Raw genomic sequence first — 21,531 nt, 5'->3', positions numbered from 1 at the left:
GCGATCCAAGGGACCCGATCCTAGTGAGAGAAGCTTCCGATGACTTACGCTACGCCGACTTAGAAGTGGGGACGGACGTCCCCGATGGTCAGGGGGGTGCTGCTACCAAAGTAGGTGGTGCAAGAGCAACAGGGAGGGAAATGCCCCCCCACCATCAAGGAGGCAGGTGTAGTCTTCTGGCTCTGAGAGATGACTGGGACTTGTGGAGCTGATGGGCCAGAACTGTTGTAGCGGCGGCGTAAGAAGATCTCATAAGCACAGGATGCAGGCGTTCAAATTTTCTCTTAGCCGCAGTGTAGGTCAGTCGGTCCAGGTCTTGTACTCCATGATTTTCCTTTCTTTCTGGAAAATCCTGCAGACTGGCGAGCAAGGCGAATGATGCTCACCACAGCTGACACAGATGGGAGGCGGGGCACGTGGGGTATTGGGATTGATGGGCATCCACAATCTTGACATATGATGCTGGAAGTACAGCAGGAAAACATATGGCCAAACTTCCAGCACTCAAAGCACCACATTGGGTGAGGTGTATAGGGCTTTACATCGCAGCAATAGACAATCACCTTGACCTTCTTGGGCAATGTATCACCCTCGAAGACCAAGATGAAGGCAACAGTGGCAAACAGATTATCCCTCTGATTCGGTGGACACACCGAACAAAATGTACACCTTGCCACTCTAAATTGGTGCCCAGACTGCAAAAGAAGGTCCCTGTGAAGTACAATACCCTGAACCATATTTAAGCTCTTATGCAGCATCATGGTTACAGAAATATCCCCCAGCTTGTCACAAGTGAGTAACGCCTGTGACTGGGCAGAGGATGCGGTATTGATAAAGACTGAAGCAGATCTCATTTTGGACAAGCCCTCCCCCTCCCCAAACTTGTCTTCTAAATGCTCAACAAAAAACTGAGGCTTCATCATCATGAAAGATTCCCCCATCAGCTCTCGAACATACAAGGTACCGGGGCGAATAAGATACGCTGCCATCCTTAGCCTGACGTTACTCCGATGGTGTGGCCAGGGAGGGGAACAATTTTGGGGCATACTTCTGTGCATTGAATTGAGCTCATGAACGCTTACAGACTGCTGGTGTTTCACCACCAGCAAGAGATGGACTACACTTCATTGTGTGTCATCCACCCTGATGGCCCCCACTCCCAAGAGGGCCCTCCCCACAGGCGCCAACCAGCCGCAGAAAAGGCCACATGGCAGGGTGGCCATTACCAGGAGCCCGGATGCCCCACTGGGATGGGCATCTACCCCTTGGTATATGTGGGAAGTTAACGGCGCAGGCATCAGCAGAGAGATCCCTGTGTGGTCCGGGGGCTACAACCAACAGGGTACCAGGCGACCCCACCACAATGGACTGGCTTGGATGTCAGGTGCAAAGAAGTCTATGGTCATCGTCGAATAAGAAAGTGACACTGCATAGTGCATGGTGGAAAACACACCCAGGAAGGTGTCCTCGCTAAGAGATGGAGAATGTGATGAAGAGAAAGTGGGCTAAAGATCTCAATGCACGATGGACACAATGCACCATGTAAGGCACCCTTCCCCAATTGGCTTGCTCTTCGGAAAAATTTGGAAGTATAGAGGTCAAACACAACAGGGGACCATCATATAAAGGATGAAACATGTGAAACTCCTTTTAGTTGCCTCTTACGACAGGCAGGAATACCTCAGGCCTATTCTAATCCCCGGACCCACAGGGGCATCCATGACAGTGGTGGTATGAGTCTTCTCAGGTGAATTTTGCTATTTATTTCAGGCCTTGTATTACCTTAGGTTGCAGCCTCCCCCAACTGCAGTGAAAGGGTAGGCAGGAAGAGGGGGTAGGTAGTAGAGATGGGGGATCCGCTCCTCAACTGATTCATAGAGTTGAATCTTTCAAAGCAGTGAACAATGAGTGAATCAGAAAAAAGAGCGGTAGCTCCAAACATTTCCCACAGCAGAGAGAGAGAGAGAGAGAGAGAGAGAGATCAGATCAGTGGGGCCTCTGCTGGTCAGAGCACACTGCACGCCACACAACACAACCGGCGCCGGCCTCTGCCCTGCTTCTGCCTTGGCTGCCTGCATTGTGCAGTGCCCCACTGGATTTTGTGTTTCACATATGCCGTGCCGTCTCTATGCTTCCTCTGCCGCGTGCAGTGTCTGGTGCACCTTAACTTAGCATCGCTCTCCATCGGCGATTGTTTCAGTCGCACGTCCTGCCCTCTGGGCAGTTGATGCAAGCAACAGGACAGAAAGCCTCCTAGCGCAGAACATAAGAACTACTCGCAACAACCTGCTCGCAAGAGAACAGGCGATTTGTCTCGGAGCGGGTGACTGGTGGACGTTCACCGCTTCCCCCACCCTCGGAACTCGCCCGCTGAATGCTCACCCCACCGTTCTCGACTCTAGCCAGAGCGATGAGCAAAGCAACTCAGGTGTCACTCTGTTCTCTGTGGTCTTAGCTCATGCAGTAATACAGCTCGCCGCTCGACCTGCTTGACTCAGCGCCTCTGCATCGGAGTTTGTCTATACTGGATATTGTTCTTCGTAGTAATACTGGTATGTATATTACTTAATTATGTATACATCATTTGTTTTTATTTTATTTTTATTTGTTTAAACTGATCAGATGAGGTTACTGACAACTCCTCTTACTATAGGATTTTTTATTATGGACACTCGAATTTACGCTTTAATTACGAGCGAACCAATAAACGTATTGCAAAATGTGATACACCAATAATTTCCTTGTTTTATTCTGCGTAAGGCTATATGCAGCACTTTGGTCTTACAGTCAAATTTTTATATTTTTTCTTACTGTAGTATGGATTTTGCGATTTTAGGCGTCTTCGGAAGGAAACGTTCACTTTAAAAATATATGGCTTGCGATGTATTTGTACGAGGTTAATGAAGTTTAATACATTGTTAAGGTGAATCTCAAGTTACAACATTTTCCGATCACCCAAAAAACCACAATAGTGCAAAATAAATCAATAATCAAAAACTTTGTCATATCGTGGAAATTTCAATAAACAATACAAACTTCTTTCTCATTACCTGTGTTACTTCAAAATAGGATCAAATAAGATCAAAATACAGGTATAGTACTGGAATAAACCAAGTTTAAAGGGCAATGTCCCTTCCATTTATTTTCCATTGTGAATGAGTGGTGAGTCATCAAAAAGAGCTGGTTCATTTCTGGGAGTGAACAATTCTGATCTGATCTCTGGAAAGAAGAGTTTAGCCCATCTCTAGTAGATAAGGCTGTACTTAGTTGCCTGAATCTACTAAGGGTCTTTCATTACGAGTGATACTTCTTAAAATTTGAAAAAAATAAGGAAATAAACCACTTAATGTATCAATGTAAAATGTGCATTATTTTGAGGTTTAGACACTGCAGTTATTATCTGAACAAAATGTTCAAATGTCCACAACAGTTTTGAACACATGGATGCAGATGATGGCTCCAACTGCTAACCACTCTGTCCACCACTTCAACTTTGTAAGGGTGTAGACCCAAATCCTTTTGCAAGATTCGCCAAATTTATGTCTCAACCATTGAGATCATCTTGAAACTGACACTTTCGGCTCTTCCACAATAGTGGTCACTATTGCTGCAATATTGTCCTTGCTTTTATGCTTTACATTGACTTCTTGGTGGCTTCTGGTCATGTAGAGTGAAATCAGCTCAAACTTGAATGAGGTTTTCACTCTGCAGCGGAGTGTGCGCTGATATGAAACTTCCTGGCAGATTAAAACTGTGTGCTGGACTGAGACTCGAACTCGGGACATTTGCCTTTCGCGGGTAGAGCACTTGCCCGTGAAAGCAAAGGTCCCGAGTTTGTGTCTCGGTCCGGCACACAGTTTTAATCTGCCAGGAAGTTTCAGCTCAGCTCAAATTTGCCCACACAAAAAATTTATTTGTAACTGAGAACTACAATTTTAAGAAGTATTACTCTTAATGAAAGACCCTGTATTTGCACAAGTAGGTGTTAATGCATGCACTGATACCTCAGTCTGGCTTCAGGCACTTTTCCTCAGGTCAGTTTGGTGAGTAACTGCAAATGATGTACAAAGGGTACCATAAACCACAGACATTGCCACAGTAGGATGGCCTGTCTTAGGAGCAATGACATTGGACTGGCATCTGTGGAAACCAAACTAGCATGTGGTTCCCAAACATGGACAGCAGCCTTTTCAATAGTATGAGGGACAAAAGTCTGTAGACTTCCTGATCTGGGCTTGGAATATTAGTCAACATGATCTAGCAATGTTGGTACTATGAATGTTTGGAAGCTAAGGTAAACTACAGCCATTATACAATGGTCAGCAGATCATTATGACCACTGACCTACTATCGATATAAACACATCCAGGTGATAGCATCATCACTTGGCAAGGAATGACTGCTAATCACACACACACACACACACACACACACACACACACACACACACAGAGAGAGAGAGAGAGAGAGAGAGAGAGAGAGAGAGAGAGAGAGAGAGAGAGAGAGCGTGCATGTAGTACCAGTGAGAGTGTTACCTGTGTATAGAATGTGGAAGGCGCATCAGCTTTCTGAAGCAGAATAGATTGGCTCAGAGGCTTGGCATGAGCATTTCAGAAACTGCACAATTTGTGTTCGAGGATGGCTGTGGTGAAAGTCTTCAAAACATGGCGAAACCAAAGTGAACATCCATGGGTCAGTGGAGCTCGTTCAATGCAGCTTGACAGCCAAGAAGCATTGTACGGTGGTTGCAGACCACGTACACTCCTTCATGACAATCAAGTTTCCAACAGCAGTGGCAGTTTTCAACAAGATAATGGGCCATGTCACAAGGCCAGTAGTCTGATTGAGTGGTTCGAAAGCCCCCACCCCCAACTCACCAGAGCTGAACACAATCAAGCGCGCGCACAGATGTGGTGACAAATCTCTCCAGCAACCTACCAAGGCCTTACTGCTTCCATGCTACAACACGACACCGCTGTTACCCATGCCGAAGGTGGACATACCAGCTATTAGATAGATGGTCATAATGTTCTGGCTGATCAGTATATTTCCTGAGCAAATACTGTTGCATAAAATAACTCCATTGAGATCTGGAAAGGAACTATTCAGAGAAAATGTCACTAGAAAATACAAGTCCAACCTTCTACAGACAAACTGTGAAATGCTAAATCTGTTAATCAGATAGTTAGGTTAGAGAAACTTAAAACAGAAGTGAATACATTGAAATTAGATGTAGTGGGGATTAATGAAGTGTTGAATAAAATAAGAATCAAATCAACTACTATGAACAGCATACTGAATTCATTATCATATTCAATATAGACATACAGCCAACACTCACTGACAAGTACATGTGCCTAATAGCTCCACATACGGTGAAGAGGTTGAAAGCAAGTATGATGAGTTAAAAAATGACACTGACAGAAAGTGGAAAACAGCACAGCAGGAATGGCTACAGGAGAAACGCAAAGGTACTAAACAAAGAAGGGAAAGCTGAAAGGTGGAAGGTGAACACAACTAGCTATAGGATTGTTACTGTTTACAATATATATAAATGATCTAGTGGATATATTGGAAGCTCCCGCGAACAAAGGCTTGACAACTGGTGCTGGGACTGTCAATTTACTTTAAACATAATAATAATAATAATAATAATAATAATGGGCATAAATAATTGAATACATCCATTACTGTTAGGTTACACTATTTGCAGTTAACCACTGGGAAGTTACAACTATACACAGGAATAACTGTCTGGAGTGATCTACGGTACAGTGATACAAAAAACTAGTTGCGGGAAAATCAGATGACAGATGAGTTTGTTAGAAGGATCTTAAGAAATATAATACATTCACAAAAGAAGTGACTGTAATGACCAGGTCATGAAGGATTGCCATAAAAATCAAAAATCATCTCTAAGCATAAATATTAGCAGTGCCACCAACAAAGTTTGACCCTATGTGCACTGAAACCAGTGCCTATGATGACTACCTGCTGACAGCAGAAATTAGGTGGGTGAGAAGACTTACTTAAGCTTGTACATTAAAAAGGACTTGTGTAACTTGCCTGAACACCATACATTATATCTAGACTGTAGTTAATGGTTTCCTTTGTAGATTTGTCTAATGTGGCTATATCTATCTGTCACTTCCACTGTTGTAACTGAACATGAGGGTTCAAATTTGGCAATGATAACTGGCTAGTTTTATAATCCATTGTTTGAATACCATATTTAGATGTTACTGTGGGTGCTCTAATCATAACAGCGAGTCAGGCTGATGAAGTTATTTGTTCTGGTAATTCATTGGAGCAGCTAGTAATAGTTGAAGCTTACAAGCCTCTTCTAAATTTTAGACTTATGTTAAGAGGGTCCCTGGACTCAAGTTATAAACCTATGTCTGTTCTCTGCAGCTTGTTTGTGTAAACATGTGAAGAAGCATTAAAAACATACCAAACCAAAGTCTCATTTTCACATTAACATCCTAACAAACTCCTCAGTTGATATTCAAGTCTTTTGTACTGTCTCCCACCACAGAGACCTAAAAAACCTCAGCTTGACATTCATCACCATCTCAATCCTGCTTGTAGCCACTGGTGTACCAAAGGTGGATGACCTAAAATCTCACATCAGCCCCAACCTGATTTTGGGATTCAAAGTAAGTATATCGTGATCCACATGACATGGCTAACAAAAAACTCTCACAACAACCTCTTGAGTATCGCTCGGCAGTCTAGAACCCTTACTGGGATTGGATAATAGAAGAGATATATAGATCCAATGAAGAGCTGCTTGTTTTGTCAGGGCTTCATTCAGTCAGTGCAAGAGCATTGGAGAGATTCTCAACAAAATGCAGTGGCATACAGTACAAGGGCGGAAATGTGAGTCACACAGAGGTTTACTGTTAAAATCCCAATAAGATATGTTCCAAGAAGAAATGACCAAAGAATTTGTGCAGGGGCTTACCAGCAGTCTCTCTTCCCATGCACCACTACTACACGCTGTAAGGTGATACACAAAGTATAAATGTTTAACAAAGAAAACAATCAATTGTTAACAATATAATGTAATTGGATAGATAAAAAGTCTACTCACTAAGTGGCAGCAGAATATGGTATACGACATGTCTTGGCAGACACTATGCTGCTTCTGCACCCATCTTGACTTGCCCTCTGCACCCTCCTACCACCATCTATACCAGCCCTGTAACTGGCAGATCATATACTATCAAAGGGAGAGCAACCTATCACACAACACGTCGTATACCAGCTGTTATGTGAACACTGTTTGGTCTTTTACATTAGCATGACTACCACCAAATTAACAATTAGGATGAATGGGCATAGAGTGTATACCGCAACACACAATATCCTGTTGCAGAGCATGCTCTACAACATGACAATCATGACCTCAGTGGCTGTTTCACCACATGTGTCATATGGGTCTTCTCCCACACACCAATTGCTCAGAACATTGCAGGTGGGAACTACCACTACAACATGTCCTTGGTTCTCACCACCCACCCGGCCTTAATGTATGTTAATTTCTTCCATGTCAGCGTTTCTTCACGGTAACTACTCCTTTCTTCACTCCATGTTAGTTTTCTGTATCTTTCATTTGTTACCTGTCTATTTTTTGCTGTCTCCCTTCCACCCTCTTACGTACAATGCACTTAGCTTTTCACTCATATTAACTCGTACATGATGTTTTAGCGGTAATATTTGTCTTGCATATTACCATGTCTTCCTAAGCTGTCAGGTTTTCAAATCTCATCTGGTGCAGTCCCCAGTCATCAGCCTTTCCTTCTCATCCCGTCCAGTAAGTCTCCCCAGACTCACTATTCTGGGTAACTTTTCTTAAATCTACCCCTTTTCCTAGACCTCTCTAGTCCTTTTCCTTCACCTCTTGCCTAATTATAACCTCCTTTTCTGTGTGTGTTCTGCTGCTGCTGGGTGAGTAGACATTTTATCCATCCAATTACATTATAGAGTATATATGTAGATGTATTAAATCAAAACAATGACTTCTGTGACTTCATAAACAATTGATAGATGGTGCTGTGTCCTTGGAAATATATTCTGAGTTCTCAAGTAATAATAAAAGCAAATGTTTTTTGGATTTGTCTTTTATCAGTGACATTCATCACTCAAAGTTTTTGAACTGAAATTTTTTACCCGAGTATTAAAAGGGGTATGCCTAGTCTTTAAACCAGTTGCTGACAAAATTTTAATTCAGTCATCTCAAGCTAACAAATGGTTACTATCATAGTGCCAACTTGTAAGCAAATAGCCCTCTTTCAACCTTGACATCAGGCTACTACTAGGGACCACTCTGCCACAAAGCTTAATTTCCAAAAAATAATGTACAAACAAAATACAAATTTTCCCTGTTTTATTCTATCTCTGTTTGTGGACACAAGATATCACATACCACACCACCATTAAGTTGCAAGTCAAGGCCGACATCCAGTGTCAGTTGGTTCAACCAACTTTCCACAAATATACAGTTGCCTATCAATGTCCGCGAGAAATAATAAATTTAGCTCCATCACCACGCAAGATACTTACCTTGGTTGTATGAAAAGTTCTTCAATTGTAGATGCTGCCTTTCCTGGATATACAAGAACGACCTGTAATGATGATGATGATAATGATAAGGATAGATAAAATTTTGAATACAGTTTTAAACATGGCTGTTACTCAGCAACCGTATAGAAGTTTCAACATAAGATTATACAGCCAATCGATTGCAAATAACCGTTAGGTACACTGAGCTAGGTTTCAACACCTACTAAGGGTGCCTTTATCAGAACGAAATTTTGATAAATTCTATAAAATAATACATAGAAATTGAGTATGACATAAACACACTAGCCAAGGAAACTGAAATAAACATATGCCATACAGGAATGTGCCATTACTGCACCCAAATTCCTATACGAAATCTGTGTATTTGGGTCCCCTGCCTGCCTTTACATTTTTGACATATAGTTTAGGACACCATGTGTATTTTTCAGGTAATGATTTTGTTTGTGTTATTGTGATGATTCCGATGCCATTTAGACATGACCGTGATATGAAAGAAATAAATAAAATTTAAAATTTTTTCAACATAGGATTATAAAGCCAACCAGTTGCAAATAACTGTTAGGTACTTTGACCTAGGTTTCACCATCTACTACGTGTGTCTTCATCAGAATGAAAATTGATAAATCCTATAAAATAATACATAGAAAATTAAGTATGACAAAAAACACATTAATCAAGATGACAATTTTCAAGATGTACAAAGGTTACTTACGTAAAATTACATTGCTAAAAAGCAATGGTCAGAATATAGCAGCTACGCCCAAGTCAAAAGTGAAATAAAACATTCCAGCCTTTGCCACATGTACCTAGACAGGAACAACATCAGACTGACTGGCTCAGTGGCTTACATGGCTGCCATGAAAACAATACAAGTTGCGCTACCTGTCAGGAGCGGACGGTGACATGAGCCCATTTGAAACATTACATCATAAATAAATGAAAAACATGACAATTTTAAAAACAAAATATAAAGGAAGTGAGCTTAATGTCATTTGAAAGCACACAGTACTCAAGCAGATTAAGTAAAACTATCAGATATCTGTTAGGCTTTACAGAAATTACTATTACGTAAAGAACAGGACGATATAGAAAAAGTTTACAAACAGCTGCACAATCCAAAAAGTATTTGCATGGAGGTATCTTCAGTAGCACATATCTTTGAGACTCAAATAAAATTATGTTTCGGAACCAGGAGCAGGAAAATGTAGTAAAAATAGAGCAATCAAAATTTCGCAAGCAGTGAATTAAACCATAGAAAACATTTTTGTTATATAGTTTTAACTGTTTTGAGGATGAATATGCTTGAAAATCCCCAGCTCTTCGAGCCTGTGACCTTTCTTTTCTCAACGTAAAGGGAAATTTCTTCAATGCACTTTGATTTGTGTCCGGAAATTAACAGATGATCACTAAAAGTGGAATTACGTACAGCTCCTCTTTCTTCCAACAAATATTCTTTGTACCTGACACTAAACGGCTTTCCCATTTGTCCTACATGGACACACATCACAAGCGATTTTACACACTTCTGAACTGCGTATAGGAGCTACTGTGGACTTGAGATTATGAATGACACAATTTTGCAAGTTATTGTTCGAGGAAAATTTAACTTTGAATCCATATTTTTAATTCAGAAGATGACAAATTTGATACAAAATAGAGCCTAAAAATGGAATCAAGAAAACATATTTGAACCTGTTACTTTTCAGAAACAGAACTGCTGCCTAAATTGGTCACTTTAGTGTCAGTTTTAACTTTGAAGATCTTGTCAGCTAACATGAGATCATTGCCGTTATTAACTGCAATAGTTTTTATTACATTCATCTTTTCACTAAGCTTTTCAGGTGACAAGCTACAGAAACCGCATGATGATGCTGAATGGAAAAATGCTTTCTTATGGCAATGAGGATGCGCTGACTAAGAGGCACAATTTGATCTGTATTACTGGCTTTTTGAAAAACACCAAAAGAAATTCTGTCATTGTCAATAGAAACAACTAAGGTCCAAATAATTAAGCTGACAGTTGTTATTATCTAATTCTCATATGAAGCTGGTATTTTAATGAAGACTATTAAAAATCTCAAACAAACAGCGAATTCCTTCCCGCATATGATCAAAACGCCTCTAGGTACCAACCATATGACAAAATACCAAGATCATCAGCTGAAAAATTACTGAAGAATTTCTTATCGAAAAAATTAATGAAAATACCAGCCAAGATGCCTGCCAGTAGACTGCTCACTGACAAGCCATCAGGCTGATGGCACTTCCTGCCAGTGGAAACAAAATAGTTGTATTTTACTATATGATTTGCTCATCAGAAATATCTTTTTAAAAAGTATGTAGGTTTTTTTCAACAATGTCAATGGTTCCAGAATGAGATTTTCACTCTGCAGCAGAGTGTGCGTTGATATGAAACTTCCTGGCAGGAGTGCTAGTTCTGCAAGGTTCGCAGGAGAGCTTCTGTAAAGTTTGTAAGGTAGGAGATGGATACTGGCAGAAGTAAAGCTGTGAGTACCAGGTGTGAGTCGTGCTTCGGTAGCTCAGACGGTAGAGCACTTGCCCGCGAAAGGCAAATGTCCCAAGTTCGAGTCTCGGTCGGGCACACAGTTTTATTCTGCCAGGAAGTTTCAATGTCAATGGTGGTTTGAAGAGGTACGTTAGTATATAGGTTCATGGTTTCTAATAAAAACTATTTAGTGTCTTGGTCACACTGCAGATCTTTGATTTTACTAACTGGATGTTGGCTGCTGATGGCAGAATAATTATTTCTAAAAAAATGACTTTTTATTTTTTCATGAAGAAACCTTGCTAACTCTTTGATACGCACGGTTCATACCGTTCGCAATCAGAAGTACTGGATGGGGACTTTTATACTTTGGACTGGGAACTCAAAATCTGGGACCAGTGGATTCATATTAATAAGTTTTCTTTATATGAAATGGTTTGAGCAAATCCATAGTGCTGTTAACAGCAAGCCTAATTACTTTTTATATCATGGAGGGACGGATCCTCATCTAGCTCCAAAACATTATTCTCCTCAAAAAATTGTAATGTTTTAGACTCATATTCATTCTCAGTAGTAATGATTTCAGCATTCCCTTTGTCAGACTTCATTACAGAGCACTGTTTTATTTTTTAGCTTGGCATTAATATTTTTAATCAACTTCTTATCAAGATCATATTGACAGGAGTTTTTAACTGTATGTTTCTAAAAACTGCTACATTAATCATGAGCTACCCTCATTTGTCAAGAACCGTCTACTTTGACTATCAAAGTGGACACTTGTCGACAAACATTAAGTTCTCTTCCTTTAAATTTTGTTTTTAAAATTAACTGTCTTTTTTTTTTCAATTATTTCTGATATAATGTTTCAAATGGGCACATGTCACCATTTGCTCTTGACAGGAGGCATGACTTGTATTGCTCTCATGGAGGCAATGTAAGTCACTGGGCCAGTCAGTCTGGTGTTTTTCCTAGCTAGGTACATGTGGTAAAGGCTGGAATATTTTATTTCACTTTTGATTTGAGCATAGCTGCTAAATTCTGACCTCTCTATTTTTGCAATGTAATTTTATGTAAATAACCTTTGTACACCTTGAAAATTGTCATCTTGGTTAATGTGTTTTTGTCATGCTTAATTTTCTATTTTTTTTTTTTTTTAAGGAGACATCAAAATTTCATTCTGATGAGAACTCCCTTCTTAGTAGGTGTTGAAACCTAGGTCAAAGAACCTAACAAATATTTGCAACCGGTTGTCTGTATAATCGTATGTTGAAAAAAAAATTTAAATTTATTGATTTACTTCATATCAGCATCATCTCCAAGTGACATGTTAGTCATCCAGTAACACAAGCACAATTAGTAGCTGAAAATATACAGGGTGTCCTAAACTATATGTCAAAAATGTAAAGGTAGGGAGATGGGACTTTGGTGTGTTGTAATGACACAGTCCTGTATGACCTCTGTTTATTTCAGTCCCCTCTACCTGCCATTGAATTTTTGAAATATAGTTTAGACCACAGAAAAACTTAAAGTATGCTCCCTATGGATTGGGCCATGGCCTTGATGAAGGAACCATCCCACCATTTACCAAGACTGTGGACTAAATTTTATTTAAGCATTACAACAATATTTCTGCACTGATGGAAAAATTCTACATTACAGGAAGTGTAGATTAAATCCAAATTAACAATATGGTAATTATAATGGAAAATATCTTCAAAATTGTGCGTCTTCATGTTTTTGTGGCATAAAGACTGTTCCATAAAATTTCAGGTGTGCAGCAGGTTAAATTCAGTTTCTTCTTCTAATATTTTGGCTGAATACCATCCAGCCATCTTCAGAGTGAGCCAAGGTGACTAACACTCCTTTTAGACTTGAGGACCCAATAACTGCAGATGCAGCCACAGCTACACAAGGTGCCAGAAACATTTATAGGTGGCAAAGAAGTTTAACATATGCATGGAAATTAAATCTATGGTTGCGCAGTCAATGCACACGGCAATAGCTGTACAGTCACGACGACTTTGTGATTTAATTACAGAAACTGCCAGATTCAATGATTTTTCCAAGCTGAAGCTACTATCTCTATTAATTAAATTTGTCGCCAACGGAATTTCCTTTTCTTGTGCCCACTATTGATTTCATTTGTAATGTCTGACGTGTCATCTGTGGAGAGTACCCGTTGGCTTCAAAAACTCGTCTCAGTTGTACAAGCTCATCTTCCAGACTGCTCTTGTCAGCAAAGACGTGTGCTCTGTGTACTAGAGTTCTGAGTACACTCACTGTCAGCGAAGGATGCTGGCAGCTATTTGCATGTAAATATAAATCCGTATGGGTTGGTTTTCGATACACTGCATGTCCAAAAGTGCCATCACCTTTGCGCTGTATCAACACATCCAAAAATTAAAGGCATCCATCTTTTTCAATTTCCATTGTGAACTGAATTTGTCTGTGGATAGAAACCAGATGATTTAAAAATTCTTTCAGCTTTTCTTCAACATGGGCCACACTACAAACATGTCACCAACATACGTCAAAAACACTGTATGTTTCAAGTTAGCAGGTTCTAGCACTTTCTCTTCGAAGTCCTCCATCAAAAAAGTTGGCCACCAAGGGTGACACCATCAGTCTCTTCATAAAATTCATGTTGTTGTTGTTGTGGTCTTCAGTCCAGAGGCTGGCTTGATGCAGCTCTCCATGCTACTCTATCCTGTGCAAGTTTCTTCATCTCCCAGTACCTACTGCAACCTACATCCTTCTGAATCTGTTTAGTGTATTCATCTCTTGGTCTTCCTCTACGATTTTTACCCTCCTCACTGCCCTCCAATACTAAATTGGTAATCCTTGATGCATCAGATTATGTCCTACCAACCAATCCCTTCTTCTAGTCAAGTTGTTCCCCAAATTTCTCTTCTCCCCAATTATATTCAATACCTCCTCATTAGTTATGTGATCTACCCATCTACTCATCAGCATCCTTCTGTGACACCACATTTCGAAAGCTTCTATTCTCTTCTTGTCTAAACTATTTATCATCCACGTTTCACTTCCATACACTGCTACACTCCATACAAACACTTTCAGAAAACATTCCTGACACCTAAATCTCTACTCGATGTTAACAAATTTCTCTTCTTCAGAAAAGCCTTCCTTGCCATTGCCAGTCTACATTTTATATCCTCTCTACTTCGACCATAATCAGTTATTTTGCTCCCCAAATAGTAAAACTCTTACTACTGTAAGTGTCCCATTTGCTAATCTAATACACTCAGCATCACCCGATTTAATTCGACTACATTCCATTATCCGCGTTTTGCTTTTGTTGATGTTCATCTTATATCTTCCTTTCCAGACACTGTCCATTCCATTCAACTGCTCTTCCAAGTCCTTTGCTGCCTCTGACAGAATTACAATGTCATCGGCGAACCTCAAAGTTTTTATTTCTTCTCCATGGATTTTAATTCCTACTCCGAACTTATTTATTTATTTTTCCTGCTTGCTCAATATACAGATTGAATAACATTGGGGATAGGCTACAACTCTGTCTCACTTCCTTTCCAACCACTGCTTCTCTTTCATGCCCCTCGACTCTTATAACTGCCATCTGGTTTCTGCACAAATTGTAAATAGCCTTTCACTCCCTGTATTTTACCCCTGCCACCTTCAGAATTTGAAAGAGAGTATTCCAGTCAACATTGTCAAAAGCTCTCTAAGTTTACAAATGCTAGAAACATGGGTTTGCCTTTCCTTAATCTATTTTCTAAGATATGTCGGACAGTCAGTATTGCCTCACGTGTTTCAAAAAATTTTTGAGAAAGTAATGTATTCAAGAGTAGCCTCCCATATATGTAAAAATAAAGTACTAACAAAATGTCAGTTTGGTTTTCAGGAAAGGCTTTTCAACAGAAAATGCTATATACGCTTTCACTGATCAAATATTAAATGCTCTGAATAACCGGACATCACCCATTGGTATTTTTTGTGATCTCTCAAAGGCTTTTGACTGTGTAAATCATGAAATTCTTTTAGATAAGCTAAATCATTATGGTTTGAGAGGGGAGGCAGTGCACAAATGGTGTAATTCACACTTAACTGGAAGAATGCAGAAAGTAAAAATAAGTGGTTCATGTAATGTTAATACAACAGCTGATTCCTCAAACTGGGGGGCTATCAAGCACAGGGTCCCCACAGGGTTTGGTATTAGGTCCTTCACTGTTCTTGATATACATTAATGACTTACCATTCCATATTGATGAAGATGCAAAGTTAGTTCTTTTTGCTGATGATACAAGTATAGTAATAACATCCAAAAACCAAGAACTAAGTGATGTAATTGTAAATGATGTTTTTCACAAAATTATTAAGTGGTTCTCAGCAAACGAACTCTCTTTAAATTTTGATAAAACACAGTATATACAGCTCCGTACAGTAAATGGCACAACTCCAGTAATAAATATAGACTTTGAACAGAAGTCTGTAGCTAAGGTAGAATTTTCAAAATTTTTAGTTGTGTCCATTGATGAGAGGTTAAACTGGAAGCAACACATTGATGGTCTGCTGAAACGTCTTGAGTTCAGCTACGTATGCTATTAGGGTTATTGCAAATTTTGGTGATAAGAATCTCAGTAAATTAGCTTACTATGCCTACTTTCATTCACTGCTTTCGTATGGTATCATATTCTGGGGTAATTCATTGTTGAGTAGAAAAGTATTCATTGCTCAAAAACGTGTAATCAGAATAATTGCTCGAGCCCACCCACGGTCATCTTGCAGACATCTATTTAAGGATCTAGGGATCCTCACAGTAACCTCACAGTATATATATTCACTTATGAAATTTGTTAATAATCCATCCCAGTTCAAAAGTAATAGCAGTGTGCATAGCTATAACACCAGGAGAAAGGATGATCTTCACTATGCAGGGTTAAATCTGACTTTGGCACAGAAGGGAGTAAATTATGCTGCTACAAAAGTCTTTGGTCACCTACCAAACAGCATCAAAAGCTTGACAGATAGTCAACCAACATTTAAAAATAAATTAAAAGAATATATAGATGACAACTCCTTCTACTCATTGGCTGAATTTTTAGATATAAATTAAGGGAGGAAAAAAAACTAACTTAAGCATTAGTGTCATGTAATATTTTGTGTAATGTAATATCTTGTACAGACATCTTTCATTAACCTGACACGTTCCACATCATTACGAAGTGTCGTATTCATGATCTATGGAACAAGTATTAATCTAATCTAATCTGTTCCAACATTTCTACGGAATCCAAACTGATCTTCCCCGAGGTCGGCTTCTACCAGTTTCTGCATTCGTCTGTAAAGAATTCGTGTTAGTATTTTGCAGCCATGGCTCATTAAACTGATAGCTCGGTAATTTACACATCTGTCAACACCTGCTTTCTTTGGGATTGGAATTATTATATTCTTCTTGAAGTCTGAGGGTATTTTGCCTGTCTCATACATCTTACTCACCAGATGGTAGAGTTTTGTCAGGGCTGGCTCTCCCAAGGCTATCAGTAGTTCTAATAGAATGTTGTCTACTCCCGGGGCCTTGCTTCGACTTAGGTCTTTCAGTGCTCTGTCAAACTCTTCATGCAGTATCGTATCTGCCATTTCATCTTCATCTACATCCTCTTTCATTTCCATAATATTGTCCTCAAGTACATCGCCCTTGTATAGACCCTCTACATACCCCTTCCACCTTTCTGCTTTCCCTTCTTTGCTTAGAACTGGGTTTCCATCAGAGCTCTTGATATTCATGCAAATGGTTGTCCTTAATTTTCCTGTAGGCATCTATCTTACCACAATCGATATACGCCTCTACATCCTTACATTTGTCCTCTAGCCATCCTTGCTTAGCCATTATGCATTTCCTGTTGATCTTATTTTTGAGATGTTTGTATTGCTTTTTGCCTGGTTCATTTACTGCAATTTTATATTTTCTCCTTTCATCAATTAAATTCACTATTTCTTCTGTTACCCAAGGGTTTCACTAGTCATCGTATTTTTACCTACTTGATCATCTGCTGCCTTCACTACTTCATCCCTCAGAGATACCCATTCTTTTTCTACTGTACTTCTTTCCCCCATTCCTGTCGATTGTTCCCTTATTCTCTCCCTGAAACTCTCTATAACCTCTGGTTTAGTCAGTTTATCCAGGTCCCATCGCCTTAAATTCCCACCTTTTTGGAATTTCTTCAGTTTTAATCTACAGTTCAAAACCAATAGATTATGGTCAGAGTCCACATCTGCCTCTGGAAATGCCTTACAATTTAAAACCTGGTTCCTAAATCTCTGTCTTACCATTATACAATCTATCTGTAACCTGTCAGTATCTCCAGGCTTCTTCCATGTATACAACGTTCTTTTATGATTCTTGAACCAAGTGTTAGCTGTGATTAAGTTACGCTCTGTGCAAAACTCTAACAGGCGGCTTCCTCTTTCATTCCTTACCCCCATTCCATATTCACCTACTACGTTTCCTTCTCTTCCTTTTCCTACTACCAAATTCCAGTCACCCATGACTATTAAATTTTCATCTTCCTTCACTAGCTGAATAATTTCTTTTACCTCATCATTCATTTCATCAATCTCTTCGTCATCTGTGGAGCTAGTTGTCATATAAACTTGAACTACTGTGGTAGGTGTGGGCTTCGTATCTATATTGGCCAGAACAATGCGTTCACTATGCTGTTTGTAGTAGCTTACCTGCATTCCCATTTTTTTTTATTCATTATTAAATCTATTCCTGCATTACCCCTATTTGATTTTGTATTTATAACCCTGTATTCACCTGACCAGAAGTCTTGTTCCTCCTGCCACCGAACTTCAGTAATTAGCACTATATCTAACTTTAACCTATCCATTTCTCTTTTTAAATTTTCTAACCTACCTACCCAATTAAAGTATCTGACATTCCATGCTCTGACCCATAGAATGCCAGTTTTCTTTCTCCTGATAACAACGTCCACCTGAGTAGTCCCCACCTGGAGATCCAAATGGGGGACCTTTTTACCTCCGGAATATTTTACCCAAGAGGACGCCATCATCATCAAACCATACAGTAAAGCTGCATGCCCTCAGGAAAAATTACAGCTGTAGTTTCCCCTTGATTGCAGCCGTTCGCAGTACCAGCACAGCAATGCTGTTTTGGTTAGTGTTACAAGGCCATATCAGTCAATCATCCAGACTGTTACCCCTGCAACTACCGAAAAAGGTGCTGCCCCTAGTCAGGAACCACACATTTGTCTGGCCTCCCAACAGATACTTCTCCATTGTGGTTACACCTAAGGTACAGCTATCTGTATCGCTGAGGCATGCAAGCCTCCCCATCAATGGCGAGGTCCATGGTTCATGTGGGGCAGGAGGGGGGAGGGGGGGGGATAAAATTCATTATAGAATAAAAAATATGTCAAGGTCAAAACATGTTCAAATAAAGCTGAAATCTTGTTATCGAAAGTCTTTGTAATGAGAGACAATGATTCCGAAAGAGGAACCTTTGTGAACAACACTACATCGAATCTGACTAACATATAAGAATTTTTCAGTTTGAGCGATTTCAGTTCGTTAATGAAGTCCACAGAGTTACATACGCGTTGAGCGCATTTTCCCACCAGAGGCCTTAATAACATCGCTAAGTGTTTGGCACAATCATAGGTTGGAGAGCCGATGTTACTCACTTTCGGACATAGAGGAACACTTTATTTGTGGATCTTTGGAAGTCCATAAAGCCTTGGAGGAATTGCACCACATGGTTTCAATCTTTGCACAACTTCTGGTGGAAGGGGGGAGGCATTCAGAAGCAAAGCAGTCTTCCTTACCACCAGCTTGGTTACTGATCTTCCGGTATGTGCTGTCACTGTTCATTTTTTCATGATAGTCATCATGAGACATTAAGACAGTGGCATTACCTTTAGCAGGTGGAAGAACCACTGTCTCAGAATCCTGGTGAAGCTTACATAGTGCAGCCCTCTCTGCCACACGTATGTTAATCCTTTGTGGGCAAGCCTTCATAACTGCTCGACAACTTTCACGTCTTACTTCTTCTGCTGACTGCAGTCATTCATACATCGGACAGATGACACGTACAGTCCAGGAGAGATGCACAGAGCACCACAGGTACACCCGTCTCTCACAACCTAATAAATCTGTGGCGGAGCACTGTACTGACACTGGGCACTCTATGGTGTATGATAATGTTGAAATTTTATCCTTGACTTTATCTTCTGGGACTCAGTAGTGACAGAAGCGACTGACGTTTGGTTGGCGAAGAATTTAATTAATTGAGATAGCAGCTTCAGCTTGGACAAATCATGGAATCTGGCAATTTCTGTAATTAAATCATAAAGACGTCCCGACGGCACAGCTCTCCATGACACATCAATATCACCGTGTGGATCGACTGTGCAGCCATAAATTTAATTTCCATACATATGTCACACCTCTTTGCCGCCTACCAACGTCTCTGGTGCCTTGTGCATCTTTGGCCACATCCACAGTGGTTCGGCCCTCGAGTTTAAAAGGACGGAGCAAGTGCTGGAGTGTTAATCATCTCAGCTCACTCTGAAGATGGCTGGACAGTATTCAGCCAAAATATTAGAAGAAGAAACTGAATTTAGATGGCTACACACCCTAAATTTTATGGAAATTCTTCCAAATTAATCATCTGCTATATTTGTCAAATCCTTCTTGTGTTTCATACCAAAATGTTCAGAAATGTAAAATTGTACACATCACAAATGAAAAACACACTATCCTATGGCTATGACACCAATGAATCAGACAACCCATACGAACACCTGAGTGTAGCCTCAGTCATGGGTAAAGCAGGCAGTAGCCTTTGGTTTATTGGTACAGTAATGGGGAAATGCAATCAATCTACACACACAAATTGGCTTACAAATAACTCGAGTGACCCATTCTAAGAGTACTGCTCAAGTGTGTGGGACCTATACCAAACAGGACTAACGTGGAATATTGAATGTATATATACTTGGGAAACACGAATGGTCACAGGTTTGTTTGACCTGTGGCAGAGTGTCACAGAGATGCTAAAGCAACTGAACTGGCAGACTCTTGAAGAGAGGTGTAAATTATCCCAAGAAAGCCTACTTACAAAGTTTCAAAAATTGGCTTGAAAGGACGACCCTATGAATATACTACAACCCCCTATGTTTGTAGCACACATAAAGGGATTTAAACAATCATTCTTCCTACGCCCCTTAAGTGAACAGAGTAGAAAGAAACCCTAACTGGTACAATGGGACATATGCTCTGACATGCACTTCACAGTGGTTTGCGGAGTATAGATGAAGATGTAGCAGAAAAAAATGCAATAAACATCTACATAATTTCTAAGTTTCATGTCAGTCCTTTCCACTTTTGTTATAATACTGTCACTTCTTCAGTTTGGCTAATACTTCTTTATTTTGTAATCCACAAGCATGCTTCACTTTACTATCCTTCAACAGCATCATGTCCGTAGAGGTTCTTACTTAACGATTTCCCCTTTTCTGTATTGAATGCTTTTCTGCAGATTGATGGTAAAACAGATTCCTCCTTTACTTAAGGGTCAATATATAACATCAGAAAATACATTCCATTGTTGAAGCTTTCTGTCACATAGTGCAAGCCTATCACCTAAATTCTTCTATGACATGAATTCAAATTATATCACTTTCGATGTTTTTCTCAGTACTGGAAACATGCTGTTTGTTTTAAAATATGCATGCACTCATTGTGACAGAAACGGTAGCACTGTATGGTACAGCATGCAGAACTCTAGTGGCAGTGGTGAGAGTGAGAACTGTTTTTGATAATTAAAATAATGTTTTCATTACAGGAAGAACTTGTAATAATTCGTTTCTTCCATTTGTGTCTTGTGACACAAATTCTTACTCATTCTGTTTCAAAAGGCACCACGGTGATAGGTGCATCCCACCAAGATGTTTTGAAGAACAAGCTTCCTACAGCATTTCATGCTGAAAAGGCTTCACATGTTCTCTTTCACCGAGACAACACACCACCCAATCAGGCGAACGAGACACTGCCGTTTCTTCATATCAACAACTTTGAGGTGATTTCCTATGCTCTCTAGTTACCTGAGCCGTCTCCTAGAGACTTTTGGCTGTTTGCAGTAATGAAACACATACTCCACAGTCGCATATTAACTTGCCATGTCACTACTGCATCAGCAATTTTCTGCTCATCAAACCAGACCCCTAAAGAAGTGTTTGCTATAGCTATGGAATCATTGTGTTTGTGTGAAAAATGTCTATGGCTGAAGGGAGATTATGTTAAGAAGTGGCATAAGTTTCACTGTTTGTAAAAGAAAAAAACCTGAGATGTTATAAGTTGAAGGTACCTAATACCAGCTTACATATGTGATTTTGTCTCCTACATGACAAAATTTGACCTGTTTCGTAAATTCT

At 39.8% G+C, this 21,531-nt stretch overlaps 1 protein-coding gene across 3 annotated transcripts in view; it reads right to left on the bottom strand.

Moving 5' to 3' along the window:
• Nucleotides 1–21,531, bottom strand: part of LOC126335334 (tRNA-uridine aminocarboxypropyltransferase 1) — a 40,367-nt gene that overhangs the window by 13,997 nt on the left and 4,839 nt on the right. For all 3 annotated transcript variants that reach the window (XM_049998492.1, XM_049998491.1, XM_049998493.1), the window contains exon 3: nt 8,566–8,627. In XM_049998492.1, the coding sequence (XP_049854449.1) occupies nt 8,566–8,627 (62 nt within the window). The remainder of the gene's footprint in view (nt 1–8,565; nt 8,628–21,531) is intronic.

Source organism: Schistocerca gregaria, chromosome 2 (genome assembly GCF_023897955.1).
Source record: "Schistocerca gregaria isolate iqSchGreg1 chromosome 2, iqSchGreg1.2, whole genome shotgun sequence".
Classification (NCBI taxonomy): Eukaryota; Metazoa; Arthropoda; class Insecta; order Orthoptera; family Acrididae; genus Schistocerca; species Schistocerca gregaria.
The sequence above is the reverse complement of the archived record's forward strand: the minus strand, read 5'-3'. Positions and strand labels throughout refer to the sequence as shown.